The 27,640-nt window shown below is 36.8% G+C and overlaps 1 protein-coding gene and 1 long non-coding RNA gene across 3 annotated transcripts in view; one reads left to right on the top strand and one right to left on the bottom strand.

The window, feature by feature from the left end:
• PKN2 (protein kinase N2) overlaps nt 1-27,640 on the top strand; it is a 55,116-nt gene that overhangs the window by 16,645 nt on the left and 10,831 nt on the right. For both annotated transcript variants that reach the window (XM_064428335.1, XM_064428336.1), the window contains exons 2-9: nt 7,322-7,622; nt 15,428-15,579; nt 19,975-20,092; nt 21,695-21,840; nt 21,933-22,146; nt 24,906-25,091; nt 25,375-25,484; nt 27,383-27,526. In XM_064428335.1, the coding sequence (XP_064284405.1) occupies nt 7,322-7,622; nt 15,428-15,579; nt 19,975-20,092; nt 21,695-21,840; nt 21,933-22,146; nt 24,906-25,091; nt 25,375-25,484; nt 27,383-27,526 (1,371 nt within the window). The remainder of the gene's footprint in view (nt 1-7,321; nt 7,623-15,427; nt 15,580-19,974; nt 20,093-21,694; nt 21,841-21,932; nt 22,147-24,905; nt 25,092-25,374; nt 25,485-27,382; nt 27,527-27,640) is intronic.
• LOC135305111 (uncharacterized) lies at nt 7,476-13,332 on the bottom strand. Its single transcript, XR_010366396.1, has 2 exons — nt 11,716-13,332; nt 7,476-7,803 (listed from the first exon to the last, which is right to left on the bottom strand). It is a non-coding gene; the product is annotated as an uncharacterized LOC135305111 (long non-coding RNA).

Raw genomic sequence — 27,640 nt, 5'->3', positions numbered from 1 at the left:
CAAACTGTCAAACACATGCAAAAATGCTCATTTCTCTGCTATTTACTAGTTCATATTTTCATATACTACTTCATATTTTTATGGGATCTCAAATTTTTTTTCACTAAGACATTTCTCAAAAGAAGCTTGAATTTTTCAGTTGAAATTTAGAAAATGCAAAACAAGCTTGTGCATGAAATTCCTGTGTTGGCAGTAGGAGATAGGACACAGATACCTGTCTGTTTTCGCTGCCCAGTCCTGTACAGTAAGTCTACAGCTCCAGGATCTGTGGCTGAGGGACTTAGACTTGAAATATTTTGTGCTTCTTTGAACTTGCCTATCTTTCGTTTGTTGAACTGTCACTTAATCCACCTGTTTTCCTTATCTTTTAAAGGGGAGTGTGTATATTTGCCACATTATTAATATATGATAATGTTACAGGCATTAGCTGAGAAATCATCATTTCAGTGCTTTGATTGCATGCATCTTGGTGAGGCTGCATTTTAGGGGAATTACTTCAGTCTTCTTGGCACAGTTCTATGATACATCATTATTGGCGATATTTTCAGCATGCACTATGGTATTAACATTTCATAAAATCTTGTCCCCTGTATCTTGAAAGGGATTGTTTGTATTTTGGCATTTAATAGAGCTTCACCTACCATATGTGGTCTACTTGAAACCATACTATTTACGTAAAAAGCAATGTTATTCTCATATGTGATGAGAAGCTAAATGAAAACCAAGCGAAGTCTCATAGACAATGGAGAAGTGGCATTATTATAGCCATAATTTCATATCCTGATCTTCTTGGGCACATGTTAATAAAGGTTGTGACAGCAGTCTCTATTGATGGGAACTAGGATTTTGCTATTTCTTTTGCATATCTGAAACTAGAGAGAGGAAGTTTTGTTTCCACTGTACCGGACTCTATTGGAATTTTTTGGCTTGGAGTCGGAACTTCAAGTTAGAGATAAAAGTTTGGAAACTGCTGAAGTGTCTGTACCACGCCTGTTGCCAGAATGTGTAGTCATGCTTCTTGGATGCCGTAGCCATTTGCTGGCCTCCCATTTGAGTGCTCATCACCTGTGCTGTGTCGTAGCCTCCCTCAAGCTTTTGTGATTGTGACACGTCACTGTGAAGATTTTCTTTCAATGTCATATTTCTTCGGAAGCCTCCTTGCAGGTTCTTCTCCTGGTGTAAAACTCAGGAGCTCCTGCAATGAGAAGCAGCTGAAGGCAACATTTCTTAGTGTTTTCTTTCCCTTCTGTATCAAAGTCTCTCTCTCTTATGCCCCTTTCTCTCATTAGTGTTGGCACAACTTCTAGTGCTGTAAGCAAGTCTTCACTGCAGTTGGAGCACCTTTTGAGGGCCATGCTCTGTGTGTTAGAAAATTCTGACTGAATCAGGGCTTTTTGGTGGCTGGAAGCTAGATGATAGCAAGGACTCCCCAAGGGAATTTTATTACCTGTTCAGATGAGGTGTTTTGGCTGAGTTAGGCCACACAGTTTTTCATAGCGGAGGTGTGGGACCAACTGCTGCAGCCCAGCAACTATTGTATGAGTGAAAGCAAACATTCCTCCTAAAGTATTCATCAAGACAGCAGTTCAAACGGGGAGAGCATAGCAGAGGTGACCAGCTGATTGAGGACCTCTCTATTTAAGGAACACATTTTTCGTTTTTAAGAAATCCATTTCATATCTTACAGATGCAGTGCACTCACTGTTCGTGCACAGGAATTGAAGCCCATTTAATCAGTGTCCTACTTGAATTCATCCATGTATAATGCAGTGGACTGTGGATATTTCTGCCTTAAACAGCCTCTTGTTACAAAGCAGAAAGCTGTGACTTAGATTAAATTTAAATCCTGATTTGTGACATGTTAGCACAGCAAACTAATGCCAAAATCTATTAAGCCTCCAAGTTGGGTTTTTTTTCAGTTCTTCACATTAGGTGAGTGCTGAGATCTTGACCACAATCACATTTGCTTCTGAGTAGGAGGAAATAGTCCATGTAGTTCCAGTAATGCAGACAAGCCGTCACATCTGGTTTTATGAATGACTTTAGGGGGGAAGGGAAGTTTGCAATTGATTAACATTGTTCGTAAAATAAAAGACTACTCTCGTTTTAGGAATTAGTGTAGAGAACTTCGGGAACCTTGGCAGTTAGCTCAGAAAAGCAGCTTTTTGTTATTTTCCTTTTTTTTTTTCCCTAAAAAATTATTCAGAAAATTATTATACTAAGATACCTAGTAGTTCCAAAGCTGTACTTCTAGCTCTTCAATTTAAATTACAAGTTAATAAACATTTAGCGTTTCTGGGTTATGATAACTTTTTAAATCATACACAAGATGAAAATCCTATTTTTATATAGCATTTTTTACTATATTTGTCAAACAAGTTTTTAATTGTCTCATTGTCTATTGAAATTATTACTAAAATTCAAGAGCATGTAAAAAGAAATACTAATACTTTTAGGTAAAAATGTTAACAGTTTTGCTGTGAGTTTTGATAAGGTCTGGTTTGGGATTTTTTCTAAAGGCAGGTTAGTGTGTGCTAGGAGCACATCAATGTGAATGGAAATAATATTGTGCATGAGCATTCATCAGCTGTTAAGCATCGTGTAATTTAAGGCTTCACTTACCTTTCTATAACAACTTCTAACAGAAACGAGCAATCAAAATTCTTCCTGTAATCGATATCCTCTATAATGAATATATGATATAGCACAGTGAAGTTGTACTGTGATTTTAGGAGCAAGTCTTCAGGAGTTACTAATACCCAGAGTTCCTGTGTTATCTTCTAAGAGGGAGCAGTTTGGGAATCTCATTTAGAGCTCGAAGCCATTTGGTTTACACAGCTTAAGCAGATTCTCTGGTATGTTCAGCTTCATGGTACTCTCTTCAGCAGTACCATTGCCACTGCCATGCAGTTTGGATGTTTTATTCTTAGATGGGATTTTGGTGGTAAATCCAGTATGTCAAAGCACCTGCTTCACCAGTTGTTTGGTTCAGAATTGATCTGAAGCAAAAGTGCAAGCCCCACATGGTTTTCATAAACAGTATTACTATTCTCTTTCACCACACCAGCCAGAATAGGCTGTATAATTAAAAGACATGTTCAGACCACTACTCATTATTTTCAGCAACTATACTTAAAACATTTCCCAGAAGTACAGAGGTTGAAGGCTGGCATCTTGAATTAATCTATGTAAATAGATAGTCTTTGAGCCAGCAATCGAAGTGAGGTTGAGCCCTCTGCAATGGGAAGGCTGCATAAATGGACTCCTTTTTTCCTTCTTTTTTTTTTTTAATTAAGCAGTAGTATCTAATTTGTGGTCCTTGATAGTTAATTGTGGTAAGCATATCTCCAGTTTCATTACACACTGAAATGTTTCAGAAGTTTGCAGTGGCTCAGACACATGTATTTGCAGAGAGGCTGCCTCTCCCTGCTGTCCGTGCCTGCAGGCTGGGGGGTGACGCTGCCCTTCGCTGCTCGGCGAGAGCCAGCTCCCAGCAGTTTGCTGTGGCACAAGGGGAAAGGATGCTCTGCTGAGCTGTCCAGTACTGGGATCACCCAGCAAGGATTGGCCCCTCTCTTTTAACCAGCAGTCAGAACACTACCTGAATTTAAAAGGAAACTGAGAATCAGTAGTTGGCTGCCCATTCTTTTGCCTTGGACTGTAAAGCAGTGAGGCCCGTTGTCTCTTTTGCCAGCAAGAGTGGTTTAGTCATTACCTGTTTTAGAGCATTTCCACTCTTAAGATATTTTATGTTAAATGATTTGGAAAGGGAGAGTAAGGAAGAGTAGTGCAAAGTTCATTGATAGCTTCTTGGCATAGAGAATGTGAGTTGTTTCTTCTGTCTTTGCACACTGCCTGCTTGAGCGCTGCAAAGGAAAAGACTTGGGCCTTGCCCCTAATTGTTGTTTCTTTTTACACTTAATTTTCAGGCTGAGTGGGCAGAACACCTACAACCTAAAGGATGTGAGGTTTACCCTGGGAGGGAGTTTATCCAAATGAGAAAAATAGTTTCTTGAAAGCATATTCAACTCTAAGCAGAGACTTGGTAGTAGGTTGTCATCTAATAAAGCTGGAATATGCTGTATTTTAAGTAACTTCAGTTTAAAAGTGCAGTTTTGAATTGGCACTTGGGAGGTGCTTTTCTTAAAGAAAAAATCCTACCTCATTTCACTGATTTAACTATTAGATGTTCTGTCTTGTGCCATTGTGGACATCATCTTAAACTGGGACACTTTTGAGGCTGCTCATCTTTGCAGCATGAGGCTCTGTCTCAAAGGAGCAGAGCAGCTTCCCTTGCAGAACACACTGTTGCTTTGCATTCCCAGTGACCTTCAGGGGTCACTGAGTGCACAGTTGCCTCCTTGGAAGAATTTATTTCACGGTGACCTTTGTGCCAGGTGACACATCTGGATAACTAGGTCAGAGAATACTTTTTGCTCAAAAGTATAATTAACTCTGGATGACAGGAGAGAGAGAAGGAGTATCTTCTGTGGCTGTTGGGGAGATTTTAAAAAGAATGTTTAAGTGCACAGGCAGTGTGACCAGCTTCCAGTGTTATCCACACTAGTGAACTCTCTACTGTCTCAAAAGCAGATTGAAGAAAAGTCTCTCCTGAAATCCTCAAATCCAGGGACGAAGATGCGGCTGAGACTGCTCAGGCTGAGGAGAACTTCAACTCAATTACTGCAAATTCCAAAGGCAAATTACTAATGATCATGGAGATTTAATTTCATTGAAGGCTTACTAGGGACTCTGTCTGGAACAAGGGCTCCAAAAACCTTTTTATGGAAGAACATAACATCACTTTAACAGATGGGATATAGGGCTTGTAGAGGGATAAAAACCTCCCCTGTAACAAAATACATTATTGTACAATGGATGAACAATTAACTGAAGTCTCTTTGGTAAACCCCAGTGAATAATATTTCTGAATTATTTATATCTTAATTACATTGTTCTGTTTGAGAAGTGTACATTCCTGGCATAATTTTAGCAAACTTCAGGTGCTATTACAGCATAGAAAAAAGGTTTTCTTTTGGGTTTTGGTGGTTTTGTTATTTGATTTGGGGTTTTTTACATTTCTCATTTGTCTTTCTCCTCTGAACTTGAAAAAGTATAATATCCTGCTTTAAGGAAGCAGGTGATACATAAGTTTATTTCTAGAAAGCTTACAGAACAGGCATGAATAATTGTGCTGTAAAAATAAATGCTTTTTATTCACAAACATTTTTTAATATCTCTTTCTTTAAAGGCTGAGTAATAGCATACTAATCTTGATGCTCTTTTTTTATATTCTTAATTTTTATGTGTTAGGGAAATCAAAGATCTTAATCTGATTTGGGTATACTTGTTACTTAAGTAGTTTGCCATAGAGTTGTTATATCAATTTCTTTTCAGTTTCAGTTTACTCAAAACTAAACACTCAGCTCGTGGTGGATGGCTTCCTTCATTTCATTTCATGAACCTTTGTACTAGTTGCTCATTGCTATTGATTATTCTATTTTTTTAAAAAATCTATTCTATGTTGTGTGCCTATATATGGAAACAATGCCATGTACTTCCCAGTCCAGCTATTAATAGCCTCTCTACATATGCATAATTATTTATTTTAATCTGCACTGACAGAAAAGCACTCACAAGTGCACTTAAAGTAAATTTGCATGGTTTTTTTCCCTTTCATTTCTTATTCACTTTGTCATTTCCAAATTGCTTGCTTGTCCTCTTTTTTACTGATAGTCAAATCCTGTGGCAAGATGGTGGTTCTGACTACTTTGAATATTTTTGAATCTTTGAGTTGTTAACGTTTTGTACTAAAAGTAGAATCTGTGGGTAGACAAATTTTAATGAGAGATTCAGGAAACTTGGGAAATTATAGTTGAGGACTCGTAGATTGCATCTTGCTTATGGAAGGCAGTATTGCTGGAATATGCACAGATTGAAATAGTTTGACCAGCATTATCTGTTGACATGTAGGGCCCAGGAACAACCTTCATGATCCAAATTGTTTTGAAAACCAAGTTACTGTAGAGTATCTGTAGTGGTTTTGTGTTCTGGACATTCTGCAGTTTATTAGCCTGATGCTATGCTCTGTGAACTCCCTCCCAAACATTTTCTTCTGCTGTTTACTGTGATGATAACTGATTTTATGACAAAAACTTTCTGCATTTTAAGTATGCCTTAAAATGCCTTTTTGTTCACCCCATTTTTCAGAAGTCAAGGCAACTTCTTCAGAGTGTTTAAGAAACTTTAGTGGGATTTTGCTCTTTTGGGTAGTTACATGCAAATCAGGCCAGACATTTATTAAATAAATTCTAAGTTAGGATGGGATCGAATTAAAGTTCAGGAGAATCTTTCTTTGATCTTCACTCATTTACCTCTAGCTGGAATTTTTTGGTAGGACCTAAAGTCTGCTCATTGTCCAGGGTCTGTGCATAAGGCACACAAATCTTGTCACACATGTAGTGAATTGTTTATGAACTTCACTGGTGTAGGTTCCATTATGTGCCCTTTGTGCTCTTATTTCTCAATGATACGGGAATGTATGGTAGGCACGATTATGACCCTCTGTGTACTGGAAGTCTGAAGACTTTTCATCCCCTGCTCCCTTACTACACCAACTCCTATTCCATCATTGCAACTTTTTTTTTTTCATTTCAGCCTATCTTGCCTGCACAAGAAAGTAAGATTTGGGGGTTTTTATTATTATGGTTTTTAACATAAATTAATTTTTATTTTAAAATTTTAAAAAATAATCTTTATTTGAAGGATTAAAAAATAAAAATACCTGGTAAATGTATTTCCAGTAATAACCTGGCAAATCTTTATAGATATGCCAGTATTTCTTTAAACAACTGCAAACGTCACTGCATTTTCTTAAACAATCTTTAAAAGGAACCTATTATAACAAATGTATAAATTTCATCATAGAGTAGAACTATTAGAAGTCAGTCTTCTTTCCTCTATCTGTCTTGTCTATTAGAACACAAATTAAATCTATAAAATTACAAACATGACTCATTAGCTCTGAGGCATATAACTGCCAGGCAAGCAGCCATGACAAATACAAAAGTATTTAAATCTCTTGGTGTTAAAAATAGGCATAGTATAGAAGTCACTAAATTTAAAATAAATCTGTTGTAAAATGTAGTTCCAGTTATCATCATATTTTGTGATATTGTTGCTTTAGGTCAATGTGAGTGTAACCTGAGGTTAGTGAATGGCCTTACAGGGTTAACTACAGCGACCTGAGTGCTGGGCACTGTAAGTGTGTGTTGTCAGAAACAGTGTTGCCTGGTGATTATATTGCTGTTTTTCTTCCTAGGGGGATGCCAAAGGCCTTGTAACCTCTGAGAATGTGAGCACTGGCCAGAAGTTGGACTTCTCAGATACGATGGTACAGCAGAAGCTGGATGAAATAAAGGACCAAATCAAGCGAGAAATAAGAAAGGAACTTAAAATCAAGGAGGGAGCAGAGAACCTCAGGAAGGTCACAACGGATAAAAAGAACTTGGCATATGTGGACAACATTTTGAAAAAATCTAATAAGAAGTTAGAAGATTTGCATCATAAATTACAGGAGCTAAATGCACACATTGTTGTAACAGATCTCGAAGATGTTGCAGGTACCATGCATTACTGTGAAATCACTTTTTCTTTGTAGCTGAGATAAGCTCTCCCCATTTCACTTGAAAAAATTGCTTTGTGAACGAGCAAATCCATAGCTGGTGAGCTTGTTACTTATGTATGTCTCTTTGTTTGGACTCACAAATCAGTATCCAGTACCTTTGAGTTTTAAACTTCTTTCTAGGGAACAGTGTCGTTTATGGATTATGAGTTCTTCACTTTCAGTTCTTAACATACTAAAATATTTTCTCAGTCACTGTAATGTTTCCTAGTAACTTTTCTCTGTGTGAAAGCAAATTTCATGAACTCTTCCAGTGACTTTCTCTGAATTAAACTGTAGACATCAGCATTGATGCACCTTTTTATTCAATGCAGGAAAAATTATATTTACACTTAAAATTTGTGTTAGTTTTTGGTGTTTTAAACTTAAGACTTAACTTAAAAATGTTTTCTAGTTGTGCTGTTATTTAATTTATCAAACATTTCTTACAGTGACATTTTTTACAATTTGTTTAGTCTCTAGCCTTTTCCACAGCAAAGCTACTATTTTAAAGACAATTTGAAATTGTTTTCACGGAATGGTTGTAGTTGATGGTTCTAATTAGTATTTTCTGTGGCATGGCAGCAAGTCAATACTAATTTTGAATGTATTTTTTAAAAATACCAGGATTGGTATTTTAAGATGGAATGTTGTGAAAGTAAACACTCCTCTTTGAGCTCTGTGGAATGGCCTGGGAGATACTGCCAGCCTGGTGATTTCACATTGCACAGACTCTTCTTGGCAAAATGTTAATAATGTGCACAAGCCATTGAAGATTCATGTGAAATGAATGCCAAGCCTAAGGAAGCTTGGGCAGTAGAACAAAAGTCTGCATCATCCTTGTGATGAAGGGTTGGTTACAGTGAGAATTTAGGAGATAGTGGTGGGTGATGTCTGCAGTTCATGGTCTGGCCCAGTGACATTCTGCAGAGGTGTTCAGATGTCCGTGTCTGGCCTGTGCAGTGTTCTCTTTTGCATTTCATCTCTGTGAGGATACAAGAGGTGCAGCAGGGACACAGCTGGAACTAGTGAGGCTAAGTGGTTGCTGCAGCATGAAATGGAAGTGAATACAATCACGTATGCTTCTAGACAGCCATTGGGCTTTTGGTAGGCATGAGGCATTCTCTTCCATGTCAGCTAAGGTTTTCAAAAACCTGCTTCAGTGTTGACAGGACCGTGGCTTTTAAAGGAACAGGAAGAGTGGAACAGAAAAAGAATTGCATACAAACTGTGTATAGACCAAATATTAAAAATCTGTGCAGACATAATTTGCAAAATTCATCTAGCAGTAGAACTTGAAAAGTGGATGAGCACAGAAATGCTCATGTTGGAATGCTTCCTTGCAGTGTAGCATTTTTAAAAGCCTTATCATAATGAGTTAATGAGCAATATTGTCATTGTGCATGTCTTGGGAAATGCAGGAGGCATTCAAAGGATAAAAGATTGTGGCTGATCTTATGTGCTTCTACATGCTTTTGATGTGTGCTAAACTTCTTAGAACTGTGTTTTTATATGCCATTCTGTTCTAGGTGTTAGTAGTAGATAGATTGTACAGTCTTAATCATGGAAATACGCAAGAAAAGCTTGCAAATTCTGTTGAGATCTTTATATTCCCTGTAAAGTATCACATCAGGTATTCCCATGCAAGACCCATTTAAATAGAATATTTTGCATAATCTTAATGAGAAAAAAAAAGAAGTAATCTTTAATTCCATTAATACCTCTTTTTAGATAAAATGTTTGGAAGCACCCACCCCACCCTCTGAAGTTGAAGTGCTTGAGTTTTTTGTAATATTTGCCTTGTAATTTAAGTGCTTGTCTCCTTCCTCATTCATGGTCAGTAGTACATGGAGGGGGAGCACTATCAGTAAATGTCTGTCTTGAGACAAATGGCTGCAAGTCATCTTAGTGATATTTTGATTTTTAATACTGAAGCCTTAGCCTTGACTTAAGGTATTGGTGAGCTTGGCCTTAGCAAAATAAAGTCGGTGATATAAAAGTTATGACATGCCAGCTGTGTGTGTGTGCATGTAGATATATGTGCACACACACACATGATATTGAGGAAGTACATAGATACATAACCCTGAAGGTGACTGCCATCTGACATAAGATACCTCAGTGGACAGGTCCCAGATACCTCACTTAGGGAATTCTTGCTTTTGCTAAAATAGACAGTGAATTTAATAACCCATTTACTGGTGAATATGGGAGCTCCCCAAAAAGTGCATTGTTTCCAGAATTATCTTTATTCATTGTTACTGCTTTTCACTTTAGCTTGTGTTTGACCTTCTCCTGGTCACTTAGTAACAAGTTATTTAAAAGAGATGGAAATATATGGGAAATTTTTAGACTGTGAAGATCATGAATGCTGAAAATAAGGTAAAGAGGGTTCAAGAGCTGGAGGAGTCAAGGTTTTTGTTCTCTTTGTGCACTTTAATACATTTCAGTATTAAAGCCCTGTGTTTTTTCCCTGTATAACAGAATATACTGGGTAGGTTTTTTCAGGTTCTAAGTAGCAAAGACAGGATTGAGATTCATTGAGCTGATCCCTTTGAGTTGTCAGGCCTGAACTCTAAAGATTTTTGGACTGTTCTGTTGACTAGTTGAAAGACCATTTTGGTAACTTAGAGCAATCATTTAATCTTCCTGTGTTCCTGTATCTGAAAAGTGGGTGTGAACATATATGTGTAAAGTGCTCCCAATACAGAGCTGAGAAATGCTACACAGGCTGTTGTGACTCTTTCTGTTGCTTATGGTATCGAGCAGTAACTTGTATTGCTCTTTAACAAGCCACTAATTTTTAGTGTAACTGCTTTTTAATCAGCACAGTGTAATCAATACATGCTGAAATCATTAAATGTAGCATTAAGGAATCTACTGTAGAAAAATCTGTTCTAATAACATTCCATTCCAAGCAAGTTTAGTTGTCTTTGTGGTAGTTTGCCTAGAGTTGAAAGCTTACAATTATTTGAAGAATTGGTACTAAACTTTAACCAGAAAGTGCAGTTTGTCAAACAGCTTTATTACAGCATGTGAGGGTAGATTTGACAGTGGGTATGTGATTTAGAAACAACTTTTAGCACAACATAGGTGTACTTTACCTTATAGGGATTGCTGATGAATCTAAGTTTGTTTTAGAAATGGGACTTTGTACCCAAGTCTGCCCTTGTTGTGCAGTGTATTAGTCATACAAGGATGCAGAATTTTAAAATTTGTAGGTCAACACTTAAAAGGGAAGCAGAATCTAGCAACATAAAATGAGTAGTACAACCCTAGCAATCGTTATTGCTGAAAGTCTGAGAGATGTAATGTGTCCCATGGGGATGATTACTTCTGTTTCAGAGATGAAGAATTTTGTGTCTAGAAAACATACTTCTGTACAATGGCAGAGATTAAATTGGTGGGTTTGTGTTTGTGTCAAAAGCAGTACAGACTGTGGTTTCTAATATGACTCAGGAAGGTATAAGACTGAAATAGCTTACCTACAGCAAGTTACTGATTTAATTAGATGTATAGTTAAAACACATAAGATCTATAAATTGGCAAATTGGTCTGTTTCATAGAGCTGAAGTTAGGGGGGATAGAGAAGTGCAGTGACAGGAAAACCTTTGAGTGATTTGCTAAAACTGGATAAAACATGGACAAAATTAATGCAAAGGCAAGTTAATGTCTTTTCTTCCATCCTCCTACCTGACATGGAAGATATCCACTTTACATCAAATTTGCCTGTAGGCGTTGCAAAGAAAATAAATTATTTTTTAAAAGATTATGATTGGCTGGCTGTTTGGGGGATTTCTGTGTCCTTACAAATGACTGGGTTAATCTGTTGGACACCAAAGTGTCCACATAAGACCAGTTACTGGAAACTGGTAGAGGTAGCAACCAAACTGATAATAGGTAGTGACTTTTTAGACAGCAGACTCCACCTACAAGCTCATATCCATAGGAATTTCATTATAACTTCTGGGAGCCTTAAAGTAGAATAATATTATTGATGCAGTTTGAAACAATCTCCTGTCACTTTTTTAGTAATTAAAATTAGCTGTTACCTAGTGGAAATCCAGTTGAACTTCAGAAGTTTCCAGGAGGTCAGCGCTGGATGTTTTCTGAGTGCAGAATGTCCACTGCTGCCTTGGACCTACTGATGACTCAGCTGAAGTGCTGATCCAGCCTTCTGACTCCCTGAGAAATGCCTGACAATGCATCTTTCTTCTTCCCTTCAACACTGCCTAAATGCATTGCAGGTATTTCTGTTGGGTATGACACTGATTAGGCTAACTGAAATTAAATATCCTCAAACAAGATTAAAATTAACCATTTACCAAAGGGTACTTGCTGCTAATTGAGTAGCTAAGCAGCATGCTGCAGTACCATCTGGGAACCCAAATTCAGAAAGTTATGTGGGATCCTCGATTTCACACTGAGCTTACTGAAGAAATATTATATGTGGCATCTGGGGAGGAGATCCCAAAGGAATGAGCATCAGTCTCAGAAGAGTAGAGTTATGTAACTACTCTTTATAAATATAATTTAGATAGAAGTGATGGGTAAAAAGCAGTTTAGAAGCAAGAAGTTACTGCTGGTGAGCACTGTACAAACTCAAACTGAAAAGGTTTTCAGAAGAGCAAAGATCACAGTTCAGATAAGCCTTTCAGACTGAAAACTGCCATTGTCCTCAGGTAATCCAAATATTAAATAAAAAATCATTTCTATTACCTTATTTTACGTCTGGTGAGTATATTTTATGAAACCAGGATATTTCAGGTGGTGGAGAAGCAGCACTGCAGCTCTTCCAGCAGCCTGGATGTGTGCTAACAAGTTGCACAAAACTCACTGGTGTTAAGCAATAACTTTCATAGTTGTTCAGCATAATACGATGCCTATTTGCTTGGAGTTCACTTGAAATGCATCTGTTACTTCACTCTGTGCTCACTGTCAAGAAGAATATTTGGGCCTAGGAGCCCGAACCTGTACCCCAGCAAAGCCCTGTCCAGTGCAAGGCTTGAATGTATCCAAAATGGCAAGTCTTGTACTGCCCATATTAACCAATAAATGGGGCAAACTGGAGAATCTCTTCTGTTCCCCAGTCCCTACTTTGAGTGAAATATCAATTTGGTATTAGTACTTAACTCTTGTTTAGGCATATATAGAAATTCCATTCATTGCAATTACCTGGATGAATTTATTACTTATATGTACTATGGAGATAGCTAAATGCTTTCAGAGGAGATTTGACCCCCTCTGTAAAGTTCTTTACATAAATAAATCTGAGATAACTAGCCATGCAAAGTCATTACAACCTTCCAAACAAAGAGAAAAGGAAAGAGCTAATACAGATGTAGCTTGTAGTGTTGCTGCTAAGACTGTCAATGCTTTCTGCCATAGAACCGGTTTGTCTGGCTGATTTAAAAATTAATCTGAATTCTATAAGAAGCTGCCTCGAGCTGCTTACTGAGTAGTAATGGGGAGATTGGTTGGGGGGATGGTAGAAGGAGTCCCTTGGAAAGCATCTCTGAAAAGCTGTTGGGTTTTGGGTTTTTTTTTTTAAACATAATATCTTAAGAAGCATGTTTTTCTGTATTTGGGTGTTTACTGAGCAGCCATTATGCCTGAAGGCAAAAAATTACTTCTTCCTAGCAATTAGTCCCTATTGCAGAAAAGTTTCCTTTGCTATTAGTTAGTAACAAAGCATATAGTACAACAATTTTAGCTAAGTAGTAGAGGGTAGGTTACACCCACAAGTACAGACCAACTCTTGGGATGACCCAGGTGAGTGGTGTGGTTACACCTTCACAGCAGAGACATGCAAAGGCAGATAATAACAGCTGCCTGGGCAGCCTGAAACATGGTATCTCTAATTAGTCCTGAACTTGCAACTTGTGTGTTGTTTTAATGCAAGGAAAGGCTGCTTGTGTACATCTTTAAAAGCTGTGAAAACAGACTTCAGGAGCCCCACAGCCTTCACAGGGATCATCAGAGGGCTGGGATCTTTAAGTGGTAGAGACTTGTACCATAAAGTTGGTAAATATTCATTTATATGATGAATCTACTTTACAAGGAGACTTGACACTGTGACTTTCAAGTTCATGTTTGTTCTCATTTTGAATAGATTATTAGATGAGGATTAGTTGAAAGTGAAGACATAAGTGATAGGAAAGCATTTTGCTAATCTTTATTTTACTAATAACAGATTTAAGGTAAAGCTGTTCAAGTGCAGTTCCACAGAGGAACCAAGCCAAAACACTGAGGAGAGGATCAACGACAAAACAGCTGAGGTGTAATGCAGATGTTTTTTATTAACATCTGGTATTTTCTGTGCTACCTTTTAGTAGTGAGGATGCAGTAAAAGGCTTGTAAGTGGCTTGAAGTGAAGAGAGAATTAGCAGCAGAGGAAATTAAAACTCCTTACTTGAAATCTGTACGTAGCCTCAGCAAAGGTTGCAATTTAGGAGGAAATTATCCAGCAAACCTGGAAGCAGAATGTATTAAATCTCCAGAAGTAGTTATCAGAAGCTTTTACGGAAGAAATATGAAATGGCAGATAAGACATCTCCCCTTGACACCTCATAAGTAAAAATTTGTAAGTTACTAGTGCATTGCCTGTGTTTTCTGGTAATTGAGGATTTCAGATTTCCTCATCCTAGTTTTAATACAAGGAAAATTATTACAACTGGAAAAAAGATTCTACTGTTCACATTCAGTAAATACTGTCTTCCAGGAAACCAGGACCATTTGTCCATAGAGAAGATATTCTCTTAGTTGTTGGGGTAGAAGAACTAAATTTTTTTTTTTAATTATTATGGTGGAAATCATTTGTCCTCTTTTAAGAAAAGGTTGGAAGAGAAGTCATCGGGATTGCTAGGGAAGATAGTTAGCTCTAAGGACAGGTGTGTTGGAAATAGTCCAGGGGCCACTTATTTTCAGTTCACTAACAGTTTGTGTTGCAGAAGCTGAAATATGAAGTCATATATGAAATATGAAGTCATGGACTGGTTATGAAAAGTTAAGGAGTTTGACTTTATAATTTAATTGATAAAACTAAATTGCATTTTACAAAATTAATCCAACAAGAGGGAGACCCAAACACAGTAATACTGTCAAGTGAAAAAGCTTTCCCCTTCCCATAGATCAGTCAGTTGTTCAGTATATGCCTATATATCCAGTTATCCCAGGTTTCTCTTATGACTGCAGAGCAGGAAACATTCAGCTTCACAATAACAGAAAGGCTTATTTTATCTGTTCTTAATTTTGACATAAAGAGTGTCTGCAGTATTCACACTAAAATGGATGAGGATCTACTCAAGACCTGTGTTCAGACAGTGCTCATTAGTATCTAATAATGTTATCCAAGTTTGTTGTTAAAACACTTCGATTTAAAATCAGGAGTATAATAAAGCTTAATGGAAAACTGCATTTTTTAATTGACTCAAGAGGTTCTAGAAGAATTCAATCTCCTTTGAAATAAAAGGAGGCTTAGCTGCAAACCTGCCTGTTTGGCCGCTGCCGGAAGTGATTCATGTGAATTAGGACGTGTGGAGGAGTCACAGGGCTCTCGGAGCTTCCCATGGCAAGGCGCGTTTGCTGTGATGTTGCAAAGTAGCTCTGGACAGGAGGGTCACTTAATTCTCAAGTATGATGTTCCAGTTCTGTTCAACCTGTAACTTCATAGAATAGAGTGTAAGGTAGGTTTTGGTGGAGTGGTTTGGGTGTTTTCTTCCTGGGTTTTTTCCTGCATGCTCATATCTTACCTTTAATTCACAGATTGTCCTAGCACTCCTGATACTCCAAATAGCGATCCTCGGTTTTCTACAAACAACAGATTGATGGCCTTAAAGAAGCAGTTGGATATAGAACTGAAGGTAAAACAGGGAGCAGAAAATATGATACAGATGTACTCCAATGGCTCTTCAAAGGTAAGGCTTTGGAATGCTTAAAGATCATGAAATGAATGTGGGTTTTCACATTGCTGGAATGTGACTGTACAATGTATAAACAGTATGCATCTTCAGTATTTTTCATTTGAGCTATATTTTTGTTAAACAGTTCCATTAAATCTGCTACAAATTACTATACCATTTTTTGTTGTGGTTTGATACCCACTGAAGTGATTGTTTTATCAGTTTGTGCACATGCAGTTCAACCTAAATAATAAATCCGGCTTACTAAATTTAGTACATCTAGTAATCTTTGACCACGTGGGATTCACTTAGCAGCAAAGCTTGGTAGGACTGACTGGTGTCTGGTGTTTTTCCTAGCTCCACTGAAAAAAAAAAAGATGCATTAGTTTAACATTGTAATGTGCACGATAATTACAACAAAGGCACTATTGCCAAGTATTCTCTGAACTTGTCATCTAGTTGTAGCTAGCAGTAAAAAGATCTGTGCCAAACGCTTCAATAGGATCTGTGTAGTATTCTGATAGAGATGTCATAACTTGCATTGATACACGTAAAATACACATTGAAATAATTTCTTTTTAAAGAAGTGTGGTAATATAGAGGTAGAAACTGGTAGAATAAAGAGAAATTAAAAATAAAGCCACACTTACTATTATATCTGAATTTTAAGTACTTGCACTCATTCTCTCTTGAAAGCACCATAATTTTTCCAAGGAGGTGGAGGGAAAGTGTTTGCTAACTTCTAAATGGGTTTGACTTATTACATATTCTTTTCTGTGTAATAGAATTCATCATATGCTAAGGATCCCTTAACTCAAGTGAAAGACAATCCAAACCTTTGAAATTAAAGAAAACAAAATCAAAAAAGTCAACAAAACTAAATCCAGAAACTAACAAAGAAAAACCAAAAAAAACCCCAACAAGACATTTTGTTGAGTATAAGGCAGTCCTAGTTCTCAAATGAGAAAAAAGGGAGGGAAGGATCCTCTACTTACATTCCCCTTCACCTTTCATTCATTACTCATGAACTGTTCTTTTCATTTACTTTTATTTAAATCATTAAGGAGATTAACTTGCAGACTAAGGGGAAACACAAGAGTAGATCTAACAAATAGTGTATAGTAGCTTGGTTAGATGTTTTTGTGTCCAGACAGTAGTAAGTAAAATCAAAATGTTTTAAGATCTTAATTGAGGCAGCACCTATCTGGGTCAGTCAGCTTACTAAAAGGAAGTGTTTGGCTGGAAGAGTAGGAATCTGGGAATTACATTGGTACCCCTTAGAACTGATTTTAACTAGAAATTGTTGGAAAGGAACTTCATGTTTTTGACTGAATTTGGGCTAGGTGTTGGTGGAGAGGTAGATCACGTTGTGTCTGCCTACTGTATTACTTCCTTATACCTTGAAAAAATAGCAGGGAGCACTGCTTTCTCCCAGAAAATGAGTTTAGACTCAATGGACCAGAGGTGCCATCAGGTTCCTTCTGTCCCAGGTAGCCTTATCTGAAAGTGACCTGTAACATACTAGCTGGGGGCAAATAGAAGAAATAGCTGGAGTGCACATTATGACTAAGGACCTGGGAATGCTGTCCATCCACCACAGTCCCTCAGCTCCTGGAAACCCTTGGAGTCTGCATTCTCTGGGGCCATGTACTTAACATCAGGTACACTTAAAACTAATAATTAGCTGACCCAAATGGATCAAAAGACATACATTAATTAGGTTTCTAATAAACCCTTGGTAAGTAACCTTATAACAGGCTGAAAAACTTAACTAAACACTCAGGTTGTAATATTAGACATTGTTAGCAGGCTTTGATCAGACTAGGTAGAGAAGATAAATTCTGGTTTGCTTTAGATTGAGGTATGTAATTAAAATCCATGATTGAATCTTGTATTTGTGATTGGTAAATGCTTAAATGAGCCTGCCACATTGGGACTATATAGTAACTGGGCTGGAGAGAGCAAGCTGGAAAGCACAAAAGCATTGCCAGCCACTTCAGCAAAGAGGATGGAAATGGTGGGTATTCATTCTCTCTTTTTTTTTTTCTGCTCAGTAGTGAGTTATTTGGTAAGTCTGAACGGTAGCCTTGAGCATGCTGATTATGTTTTAAAAAGCAGAGCTTAAAAGAATCCAACCATCTGGATGGGGTAGGCAAAAGGGGCAGAAAATCCCCAGTTTGAATCCAATCCCAGTAATCCTGTAGTTCTTTAAAAAGTAGTCACAGGACCATCTTTAAACATATTAAATTCATTTGTGACCTTTCTTCAAGTGTACTATATGATCTAATTTCAAATCTGTTGTATTATGTTGAGACCTAAATTTAATGGAGGGAGGTTATAATCTGTTTTCTAAAAATGAAAAAGCAGTCTGTTAATAAATCCATCATCTCATGGGAAGCTTTTCCCTTTGTACTTAACTTGCTTCAGTAACATTCAGCTCAACCTATTTGGACTTGAACATTTCTGAGATAACGATCATCTTTCCTTGGATGTGTGTAGGTTCTCTGAGATCCCATGACAGCTTTGCAGATCAGTTTTACAGGCACTGTAAGTCCTTCTGTACTCAGAAGATGCATTGAAATGCTTTGTATTCAGCCTCCAGCATTAAGAGAGCTGCTGAGCATTACACATACATTTTGATTCGGAAGATGTGATCTATTTAAAACCTAAGGATATCTCTGGAACACTGGATTGCCTCTGCTCTACACTGAAGGGCTAATGCTGCTCCTGAGCAAGCAAATCCATTCCAGTAAGAGACTGTGAGGGATAATCAAGAGCAGCAAGATCAAAAATAAGATAAAAGTGAAGATACAGACAAAGAAACACTTCCAGCATATATATACATCAGAGTGATGCAAGGATAAGGTTTAATACAGGATTTTAGAGTGACTTGTAATCTGTTACTGAAATTCTATACTCTGCTAGAGGCAGCGATTATTCTAAAATTTCATATCTGTATTTGAGAAAGTATGGATTTAGGAAAGTCAGTGTGATCATTAATTGGATAAGTAACGTGGAGTCTTAAAATATGAAATCTGTGCTATCTCCCTGTAATGTTGATTGATACTAAAAGTTAAAATTGAGAGTTGTGAAACTATGGTATGCAGAGGGGGCACAATTTCTTTCCACGAAACCAAAGCTTTTTATGTGTAGATCTTGGTATATGTACCCTGCAGAACAAAGGGCAGCATTAAAATATCTGAGTGAGTAGTAAGTCAAGGTGTGAGGTCACAGAGGAGCTCCATGAAGGTCAGGTTCTCAGCATACAGATCTTTCTCACAGTATGCTGCATGGTGCCAGTATTTCCAGCTCTGGGATCTGAGCTTCACTGCAGTTCTTTCTCTTGGTTATGGCAAGGGAAGAATTTAATATTTTTAACTTCTTAAGTAATTGATAACTTCATTATAAAATTAAAAATACAATTATAAACCATATCCATGGGAAAGTAACTTATTAATGAGGTTATAGAGTGGCTACAAAATGAGCTAACCAAAATACTCTTTGGGTTGTAAGGGTGGTAGACATCTGCCCTGACTGTTAATTACTGTGATTGATTGGTACAGCGTGGACAGGACAAATACACTGCCTAAAATTTTCTTATACCTTGTTTTTGTTGTTGTTCATACTGCAAGTCAGATCACCTTTAAGCTGTCTGGTAGTTCCCAGAACACAGAGACAGAGCCACGTGGCAGCCATAGAAGTTTATGAAAGTTCATCTTTAGGCATGTTCTTCTAAACAGCTTCTTGTGATACTGCTTTTGAAAATGAAGCTTGGTTATCTTAGTTTATTTAGATTAAAAAGTGCTGTACTGTACTTAGATTGCTGATGAAATAGCTAATGAAGTAGGCCTTGTTTGTTACATATTAATACAAAGAATCTTCAGCTTTCATTTGTTCAGAAAAATGTACTGCAGACTTAATGTGCTGTGTAAGCAACATCATATTTCTAATTTCAGTATTGAAAATCAACTCAGGTTAAATAGTGCAATTACTTTTATGAAGGCTTAGTCTAGCAAATTTGTCTGTTACAAGAGCTTTTACAATACTCAAAGTAAATTAGAGACATTCTACATAGTTTCAGAAGTATTTTGCACTTAATAGCTTCTCCTTTCTTTAGTATCAGATTACAAAATATTAATCTACACATGTAATGTTTCTAGATCATGCCTCCTTTACTCACCTTGAAACACACACAGTTTCCCTGGGAGTGGCTTACAGTCTTTAATGAACCAATGCCTCTGTCCTAACTTAATTTTCACTAATATCTTAATGTGGTTAGTTTGCCTAATGCTATACTCTATGAAGTGCATAGGTTTAGTTCTTGTTCCTAAGTATGTGTGTTTTGAAACTTTCAGTCTGTCTTGTCTATGAAGAAGTTTCTCATTTCAGCTTGTCTGTTTGTTTTCCTAGGATCGAAAACTTCTTGCCACAGCTCAGCAGATGCTTCAGGACAGCAAGACAAAAATAGAAGTTATAAGGATGCAGATTCTTCAGGCAGTCCAGACCAATGAATTGGCTTTTGATAATGGTGATGGTGTAGAAAGAAAATATGAATCATTAATGTCAGAATGTCATATAGATATATACCCATATGCATGCAGACTTAACATAAATTTCTATTAGGAACGTTTGATACAGCTTGCATGAACCAAAAATAACCAGAGACTAGGCAAAACTTTGTGTCTTGGGGTGCCAAAAACATCTGAAGGAATGTGAAGGAAAATACCTTCATTGTAATGAAGAGAAATATCATCTCTCTTTATCATCCTTTCTATGCTTTATGCTGCCCATTTTTTCTTTGTGGTCTACCTTCTCATTTCATGCATGCTTTCTTTTGTCTTAATAATTAGTGATTTTTTATAGCATATCATCTTTCTATTGTGATGCTAAAAAAAATCTGATGCCAGTACAAAGCCTGCTTGTCATACTTTAATAGACTGACCTTATTATTTCTAGTGGTAGGACAGATGGAGGAGAATTTTTCCTGGTTTTATAGGTATTTAGGCTAGATTGAGTGCTAAACAACTACTTAACTAAACACTAAACACTAAAAGGAACAAAAAAAAGTGTTATTAAAATGACCTGGCTTGAAATACTCATGCTTCATTTCAGAAGTATTTTTAAACTTCGATTTCATTGAAAATCTTCAAATAATTTTAAAAAATTATTCTTGAGCTCTAATAACACTAGAAACTTACAGGCATATGGGTATATCTCTAAGTCTTGACCTTTATTTGTGTGCATTTCTGAATATTGACATTGTATGACAATGCTTGTAGTCAGGGCCTGTATATATCCTAGGTAATGAAAAATGTGTGTTCGTACTTTGTTTTGTGGTGTGTGAGGTGTTTGGTTTCTGTATTTGTTTTTCCACACCACTTTTTAACACCCCATTTTAGCACATGGATTATGTATATGATTTGTTTAAAAGGAAAAGAAATTCAAGCTAGAAAGGGCTTTCAGATGCCTTTTTGTGTTCCTACTACTCTTAGTGCTTCAAACAGAAAGGAATATATTCAGCAGTGCTCTGGTTAGGATATCTAAGCACTCTAAGATGTGGACATTAGAATGGTTAACCCAGGCCATTTGGCAAAGGCAGTGCATGGAATCTCTCACATTTCTCTGTGCTGGCAGAAGCCAGATTCCATGGGATTTCAAGTGAGCCAGGGGGATTATCAGAAACTGATCAGGGATCTGCTTGGCTGCAGAGCAGTTTAAAAGATAAATGCTCATGGTGTAGTTCAGAAGTGTTGAAGTCCCAAAACTTCCTTGCCAGTTGAACATTTGGGACATTTCAGTTTTGTCCCTTAACTCCCCTGAAGATATTTCTTTTTTTCAGATCTTCTAGCAATTATAGCTCTTCAGGAAGTAGGAGCTGTTTCTTGAATTGAGACCCTGATCAATTATTTCTTCATTCAAATGTAGATGCTTAAAATATCACATTTTACTTTTATTACATACTTCAAGTTTCTCTTTGGACTACCAAATACCAATACTGGACTACCAAATCTCTTCTGTTTTTTTTCCTTTTTCTTCTCCCCTCTGTTTATATGGAGGAGGGGTTGATACTAAAGAAATTAAACCTGGTTGTTATCTTCAATGAAGGTTTTTTTTTTATATCTCTTTGCAGCAAAACCTGTGATAAGCCCTCTTGAACTCCGAATGGAAGAATTACGGCATCATTTTAGGATAGAGTACGCTGTAGCAGAAGGTGCAAAAAATGTGATGAAATTACTTGGATCTGGGAAAGTTACCGACAGAAAGGCACTTTCAGAAGTAATTTGTCATTACAATTTCTGATACTTTGTTTTAAAGGTTCTTTAAGGGAAAAAAAATGAACTATTTCAAATTCTTTTTATTTTGAAAAGGCACAGGCAAGATTTAATGAATCAAGCCAGAAGCTGGACCTCTTGAAGTATTCACTGGAACAGAGATTGAATGAACTTCCTAAAAACCATCCCAAAAGCAGTATTATTATAGAAGAGCTTTCATTAGTCTCCTCACCCACATTAAGTCCTCGTCAGAGTGTAATATCTACCCAAAACCAGTACAGTACACTGTCCAAACCAGCAGCTTTAACAGGTATGATTTAAAGAGCTTTTTTGTTTTTCCTTTTTTGATCTTAATTAATGATTTAAAACAAGCCTTAATGCCAACTATATTTCTTACTGGACATATGTAATTGTTGTTCTTTTCCTAGACAAAGGCATTTAGAGTTTCCAAGTGTCTATACACTGCAAAAAATGCAGATAAGTTTCTTTGATTCATTTGTTTACCTTTTTATAACGTTATTGAAAATGTGACACTCTGGCATTAAATAGCTCCCTATGGAATGATATTGCTAGCATTTACCAAATGCCTTTCATCTTGAGACTATCATGTGCTTATCATCAAGATGTATAAGTATCATTATACCCATTTTACAGATAGGGAAACTAAGTTGCAGAAGAGTTCAGTGAATTGCCCTGATCATACAAGTAGGTGACAGAGCTGGAGATAGGCACCCAGCTTTTCTCCCAGTTCCTGTTTTACCCACTGGCCCTCAATGGATTTCTGGAAGGTGAGATTTATACTACCAAGTCATGCATTTTATTTTTAATCCAAAGAAGGAGGTCCTAACAAACATACATGAAATCATAGGAGATTATTGTTCATTGGTGTCAACTGTTTTCCTTGCAAATAAGATTGGGTGATTTTTTTAAGAGACTTGTCCTACTGTGAGGAACCACATTTATATATAAATGTGACTTAGGAAAGTCTCATAGTTTGGGTTCACCTGGAATTGTCCTTCATTGAAAGTAGGGTTTCAACAGATGAACGATACCTTAACAAAGGTCTTGAACATTAGCCTCACAGCATTCTTAAAGAAAAACATGCTTTGACTACCTGGGGGTATGTTGCTGTTCTAAATTTATTTAGTCTGTGGTCTAGAATTCCTAGAACAGATAGGTTTGATTCTATGTTTTGTTTCCTAACACATTTTGCATGTAACTATTAAGCCTATTATTAACAGATTAAGTTTATAAGAAATAAAACACCTGTAATTCAAATGTCATGTATACATAATACAGATACACATGTAGATATAATATACATGTAGAAATAAAACAGAATTTAATTTTGAAATACTGTGGGGTTATATTTTAAAATAAAAGAGGAACTCTTCTGCTAAGCTACAGTAGTAGTAATAATAATAATAGTAATAATAATAATATGGAGCAAGTCTATTTCTCTTGCACTGTGGTTTATCAGAACCTCAGCCGAGAGTCCTTGTAAAGTTGTGTGGTAAGAACAACTTTTTTCATCAAATGAAAACTCAAATAATCAGTGACTGCAGGCAGGAAGTATCATGCCTTGGGTTTAAAACAACTTGGTTTTTTTCTGTTTCCTGTAACACATAATGAAGAGTCAGATACCTTATAGTGACTATAATTTCTCTTTAAACATGATTTACTGATACTTATGAAAATTTTTAATAGAAATTGACAAAGCTACATGCTTGTGAAGTTCTTAATAGTTTCACTTTCATATTGCCTGCACAAAGAGCTTCTGTATTGAGCTGGATTTAAATGAACAGTGTCTCTGTGTTTTGCCTCTAATGCTTTGTGAGAAATAGAGCAATGCTACTGTCACACATCTTTAAGTGCATCAACGTGATTTTCTGATTTGCATCCATTCCTTATACAAGAGTATAGCTTTTCTGCTTATTAATATCTTTTTTTTTTCTAAACAGAGTTTGGGAATGAAGTATTCTTTTACCTTTTAACCTGTTTCGGAAGCCAATAGCATCTCTTTGTCTTCATAGCCTAATGCTTAGCTGTCACTTACGGCTGTTAGCTTCCTACAGGTTGGGATTTCTTCTTAGACTGGTTTCTTGCTGTCTGTTCTGTGGGCTATGATGTTGCCAGATCATTTTTAGATTAAGTTTGACTTAAGTTTCTGTTACAAAAGAATACTTTTAAGTGTCCTGGTTAAGTACATTTGCTATCAAAAGAAGACTGCATTTCAGAGCTGCATTTCTAACTGACACTGATTATGAACTGGCTAATTTCACTACTTTTAGTAGCTGATTTTGTTAGTCAGTGGTGTCACAGTTTCATAGATGTTATCTTGTACAGGATGAAGCCAGCCTACCATTCTTGTAACCATCTGTGGTGTTCAGATGTTCTTGTGCTGCTGGAGGAAACTTTTCAATTTGAAAAGCAGCCTCTACACCTCATTTGGTTAAAGATGCAGAAGATTTGGAAAAATAGCTTGTTGAAGAGTAGCTTCTTGTCTCAGCTTTCATAAATCCAAATTCAATAAAGTTGCAACAATTGAATGATTTTAAATTATGTACTGACACAAATTTGACATGCAGCAGGCAAATGTGATTTCTAGTGTGTGATTTCTTACACAAATCTGTAGTGTTAGTAGTTGGTTAATATTATCCAGTATTAACTAGTTATATAAAACTCATTAAAATTGTTATTGCTCCCTCTGCAAGATTCATTGCTGTAATAGAAAACTTTAAATTTGTCAGTCTTAAAATACAACATTGTTTACCCAAGTCAGTTAGGTTCCCAAGACAAAAAGACTTCTAGACACAGAACAAAAACTTGTGTTACCTTGGTGAACTGTTGCTCTTTTCTAGAAGGTTGAGTCACACATAGTTGACTTTTAATGCTTTTATTTTCAATATATATGTGTGTCCTGGATTTGTCTTTTGATTTCATCTGATCTTTCTGTTATACCCTGTGGGAGTCAGAATGTGAGCTATTGCCATCAATCAGTCATTAGTCATTCACTTGGTTTACTTAAGAGCAGAAAACTCTCATAAATCATTGTCCATCTTCTTCTAGGTACCCTGGAAGTGAGGCTCATGGGCTGCCAAGATATATTGGAAAATGTCCCTGGTCGATCAAAAGCCACATCAATTACATTACCTGGTTGGAGTCCAAATGAAGCCAGATCATCTTTTATAAGCAGACCCAGTAAAAGTAAAAGTGGGAGTGGTAGAAACCTTCTGAAAACTGATGACTTGTCCAGTTCAGTATACCCTTACTTCTCTTATTATTATGCATTATCTTTTATGTAAATTTTCATGGGCATGATGTGTTCTGTAATTTAAAATATTAAATTGATTCAAAGCTTTAAATGTTTCTTCACCTGTTAAGCTGTTAACAAAAGCAAAAGCACAACCACACTATTATGTCCATAAAAACCAATTAAATACGAGATTACATTTCTAAGGGAAACTTACTGGAGATTTTTTTGTTTGTGGAAAATCCTCTTAAAGATTTAAGCTGAGTTTGTGTACTTTACTTACAGATGAAGTCTGTGCTGTACTGAAGCTGGATAACACCGTGGTTGGTCAAACCAGCTGGAAACCGATTTCCAATCAGTCATGGGATCAGAAATTTACACTGGAACTGGACAGGGTAAAGCTGTGGCCTGATTTCATTGAGAGCTGTGGTTGATTCTTTTATTAATTTCATGTCACTTTTTCCCCCTGTTGCTGTCATTTTGTTCAAATTCCGTAAGTGCAATATTCCTGTCTTTACTAGAAAGAGCTCCCTGGTCTTAAGCTGTTGAGCTGGGCCAGCATTCTAGAAATCTTACCTTTCCTGACTTACAAACTGATGTAATATTTTTGCCAAGATCTAACCCTTAGTGGGTTTTCAGAGATGGGAGAGATGGTGCTTACCTTTTTTATTTGGATTAGCAGCTTATAATTATTATAATTATTTATCAGTAAAGTGTGATATCAGATCAGTTTGGATGTTTTGGTAAAACCATGTCATAGAATTTTAGTGTTTTTATAGAAGTGTTTTCATGTAAAGCTGGTCAGTTCTTCAGGAATAATAAATTCATTAATAGTTCTTTCTTATAACTTGAAATGCTACTTAGAGGGCACAAATATTGAGTTAATACTTTTGAAGTAAAATTTATTATATACATTTAATTAAGTTTTTTTTTTGAGATACCTGATAGTCCTAGTGTTTTAAGGTACAAGGCTTATTTTTTTCTGAAAATTAAACTATATTTTAGGAGCTTAAATGTTATCTCCAGTACATGCTTACTGCAACATATGCTTTTCATATGTGAAAAAATAACAGCCACTTTCCTGTTTTTTGCTTTTTTTTTCTGCCAAGCCCCAGTCCAAATTCCCTCTGTCTAGGAAGGAAGCAATTTTAGACTTGCAGGTAGAGAAATTCAGGTTACAGTTAGGAGTAGTGCAGAAAAAAACCAAGCAGCTGTGGAGCCCTGAAGCCTCAATTATTTTCAGATTAAGACTAGAACTACTCAATGTAGTAGCTGTTCCTGCCAACCACATATGTGTTGTGGGCTCTACTTAAGAACTCAGGTTTTGGTGCCAGAAAAGGACTTTGCTTCTGCTGTTCCTGGCCACACATCCTGAGACTGGCTCAGAAGGTCAGAGCATGGTGCCAGTAACACCAGGGTGTGGCTTCAATCTCCATATGGGTCATTCACTTAAGAGTTGGACTTGATGATCCGTGTGGGTCCTTTCCAACTCAGAATATTCTGTGAATCCTTCTGTGCTTGAAATGCACAATCCAAGCCCTGTTATTTTTTAATTTGGTGCTTCTTGCCTTTACTTCTTTTGAAATTTATCATAGCTATGGTAGGTGATAAAATGATGTATCATGATGTAATTGAAGTGGTAACATACGATGATGTATGTCACATTGCAGGATTCACATGTGTTGCAGGATTCTTCACTTCTGGGACAGGTTTTTGTGTAACACACATATAAGGCACTCTAATACATAAATCACATCAGCAAGATAGAGCAGTAGTTCCTGGTAGTTCAAAGTTTTTGGCCCCTTTTTACAACCATGTTACAAAAGGTGCGTGCATTTCTAGAGACACTATAAAGTTTTGCATCATCGTGTGTATGCAGGTACTAAAATATTTGCAAGCATGAAGTGAAGTTGGTACTTGTAAAAAATACAGAAACCATCAAAACTGAGGTTTCTAAGCACGAGTTAAGTTTTGTTGTCAGAGCTTGAGCTAGAACATCTTGAACAAACAATGTTGTTAGACTGGCCCAGAAAGTCTGATGACTGTGGCTCTCTGCTTCTACTCTCAGGGAAAATTTTACACCTGTGCTTTTATTTGTATACTGGAGATCTCATCTGAAGTGAATGAAATGCTGTGATCATCAGAGCTTCAGTCTGACTGGTTAGCCCTGACAGCCTTTTAAAATAACTCTGCATCTTGATCCTTGAGTTCTTGACCTTACAATTGTACTCTGGTAACTCTTGCAGAACAATTACAAATAAGTGATTTCCTGTGTCTGTGTTTCCTGTCATAGTCACGTGAATTAGAAATCTCAGTTTATTGGCGTGACTGGAGATCTTTGTGTGCAGTCAAGTTTCTGAGGTTGGAAGATTTCCTGGATAACCAACGGCATGGCATGTGTCTCTATCTTGAACCCCAGGGCACTCTGTTTGCAGAGGTAAGAATGTTTCTTTGAAGCACTTGAACATACTTGAAAGTATTACATGGCAGAATAGTTTAACAAGTTTTCCCTGAACTTTTAAGAATGCATTTTGTTCTGAAACCATAACAT

This window comes from Passer domesticus, chromosome 7, assembly GCF_036417665.1.
Source record: "Passer domesticus isolate bPasDom1 chromosome 7, bPasDom1.hap1, whole genome shotgun sequence".
Classification (NCBI taxonomy): Eukaryota; Metazoa; Chordata; class Aves; order Passeriformes; family Passeridae; genus Passer; species Passer domesticus.
Note: the sequence above shows the minus strand (reverse complement) of the source record. Positions and strands in the feature narration are given on the sequence as shown.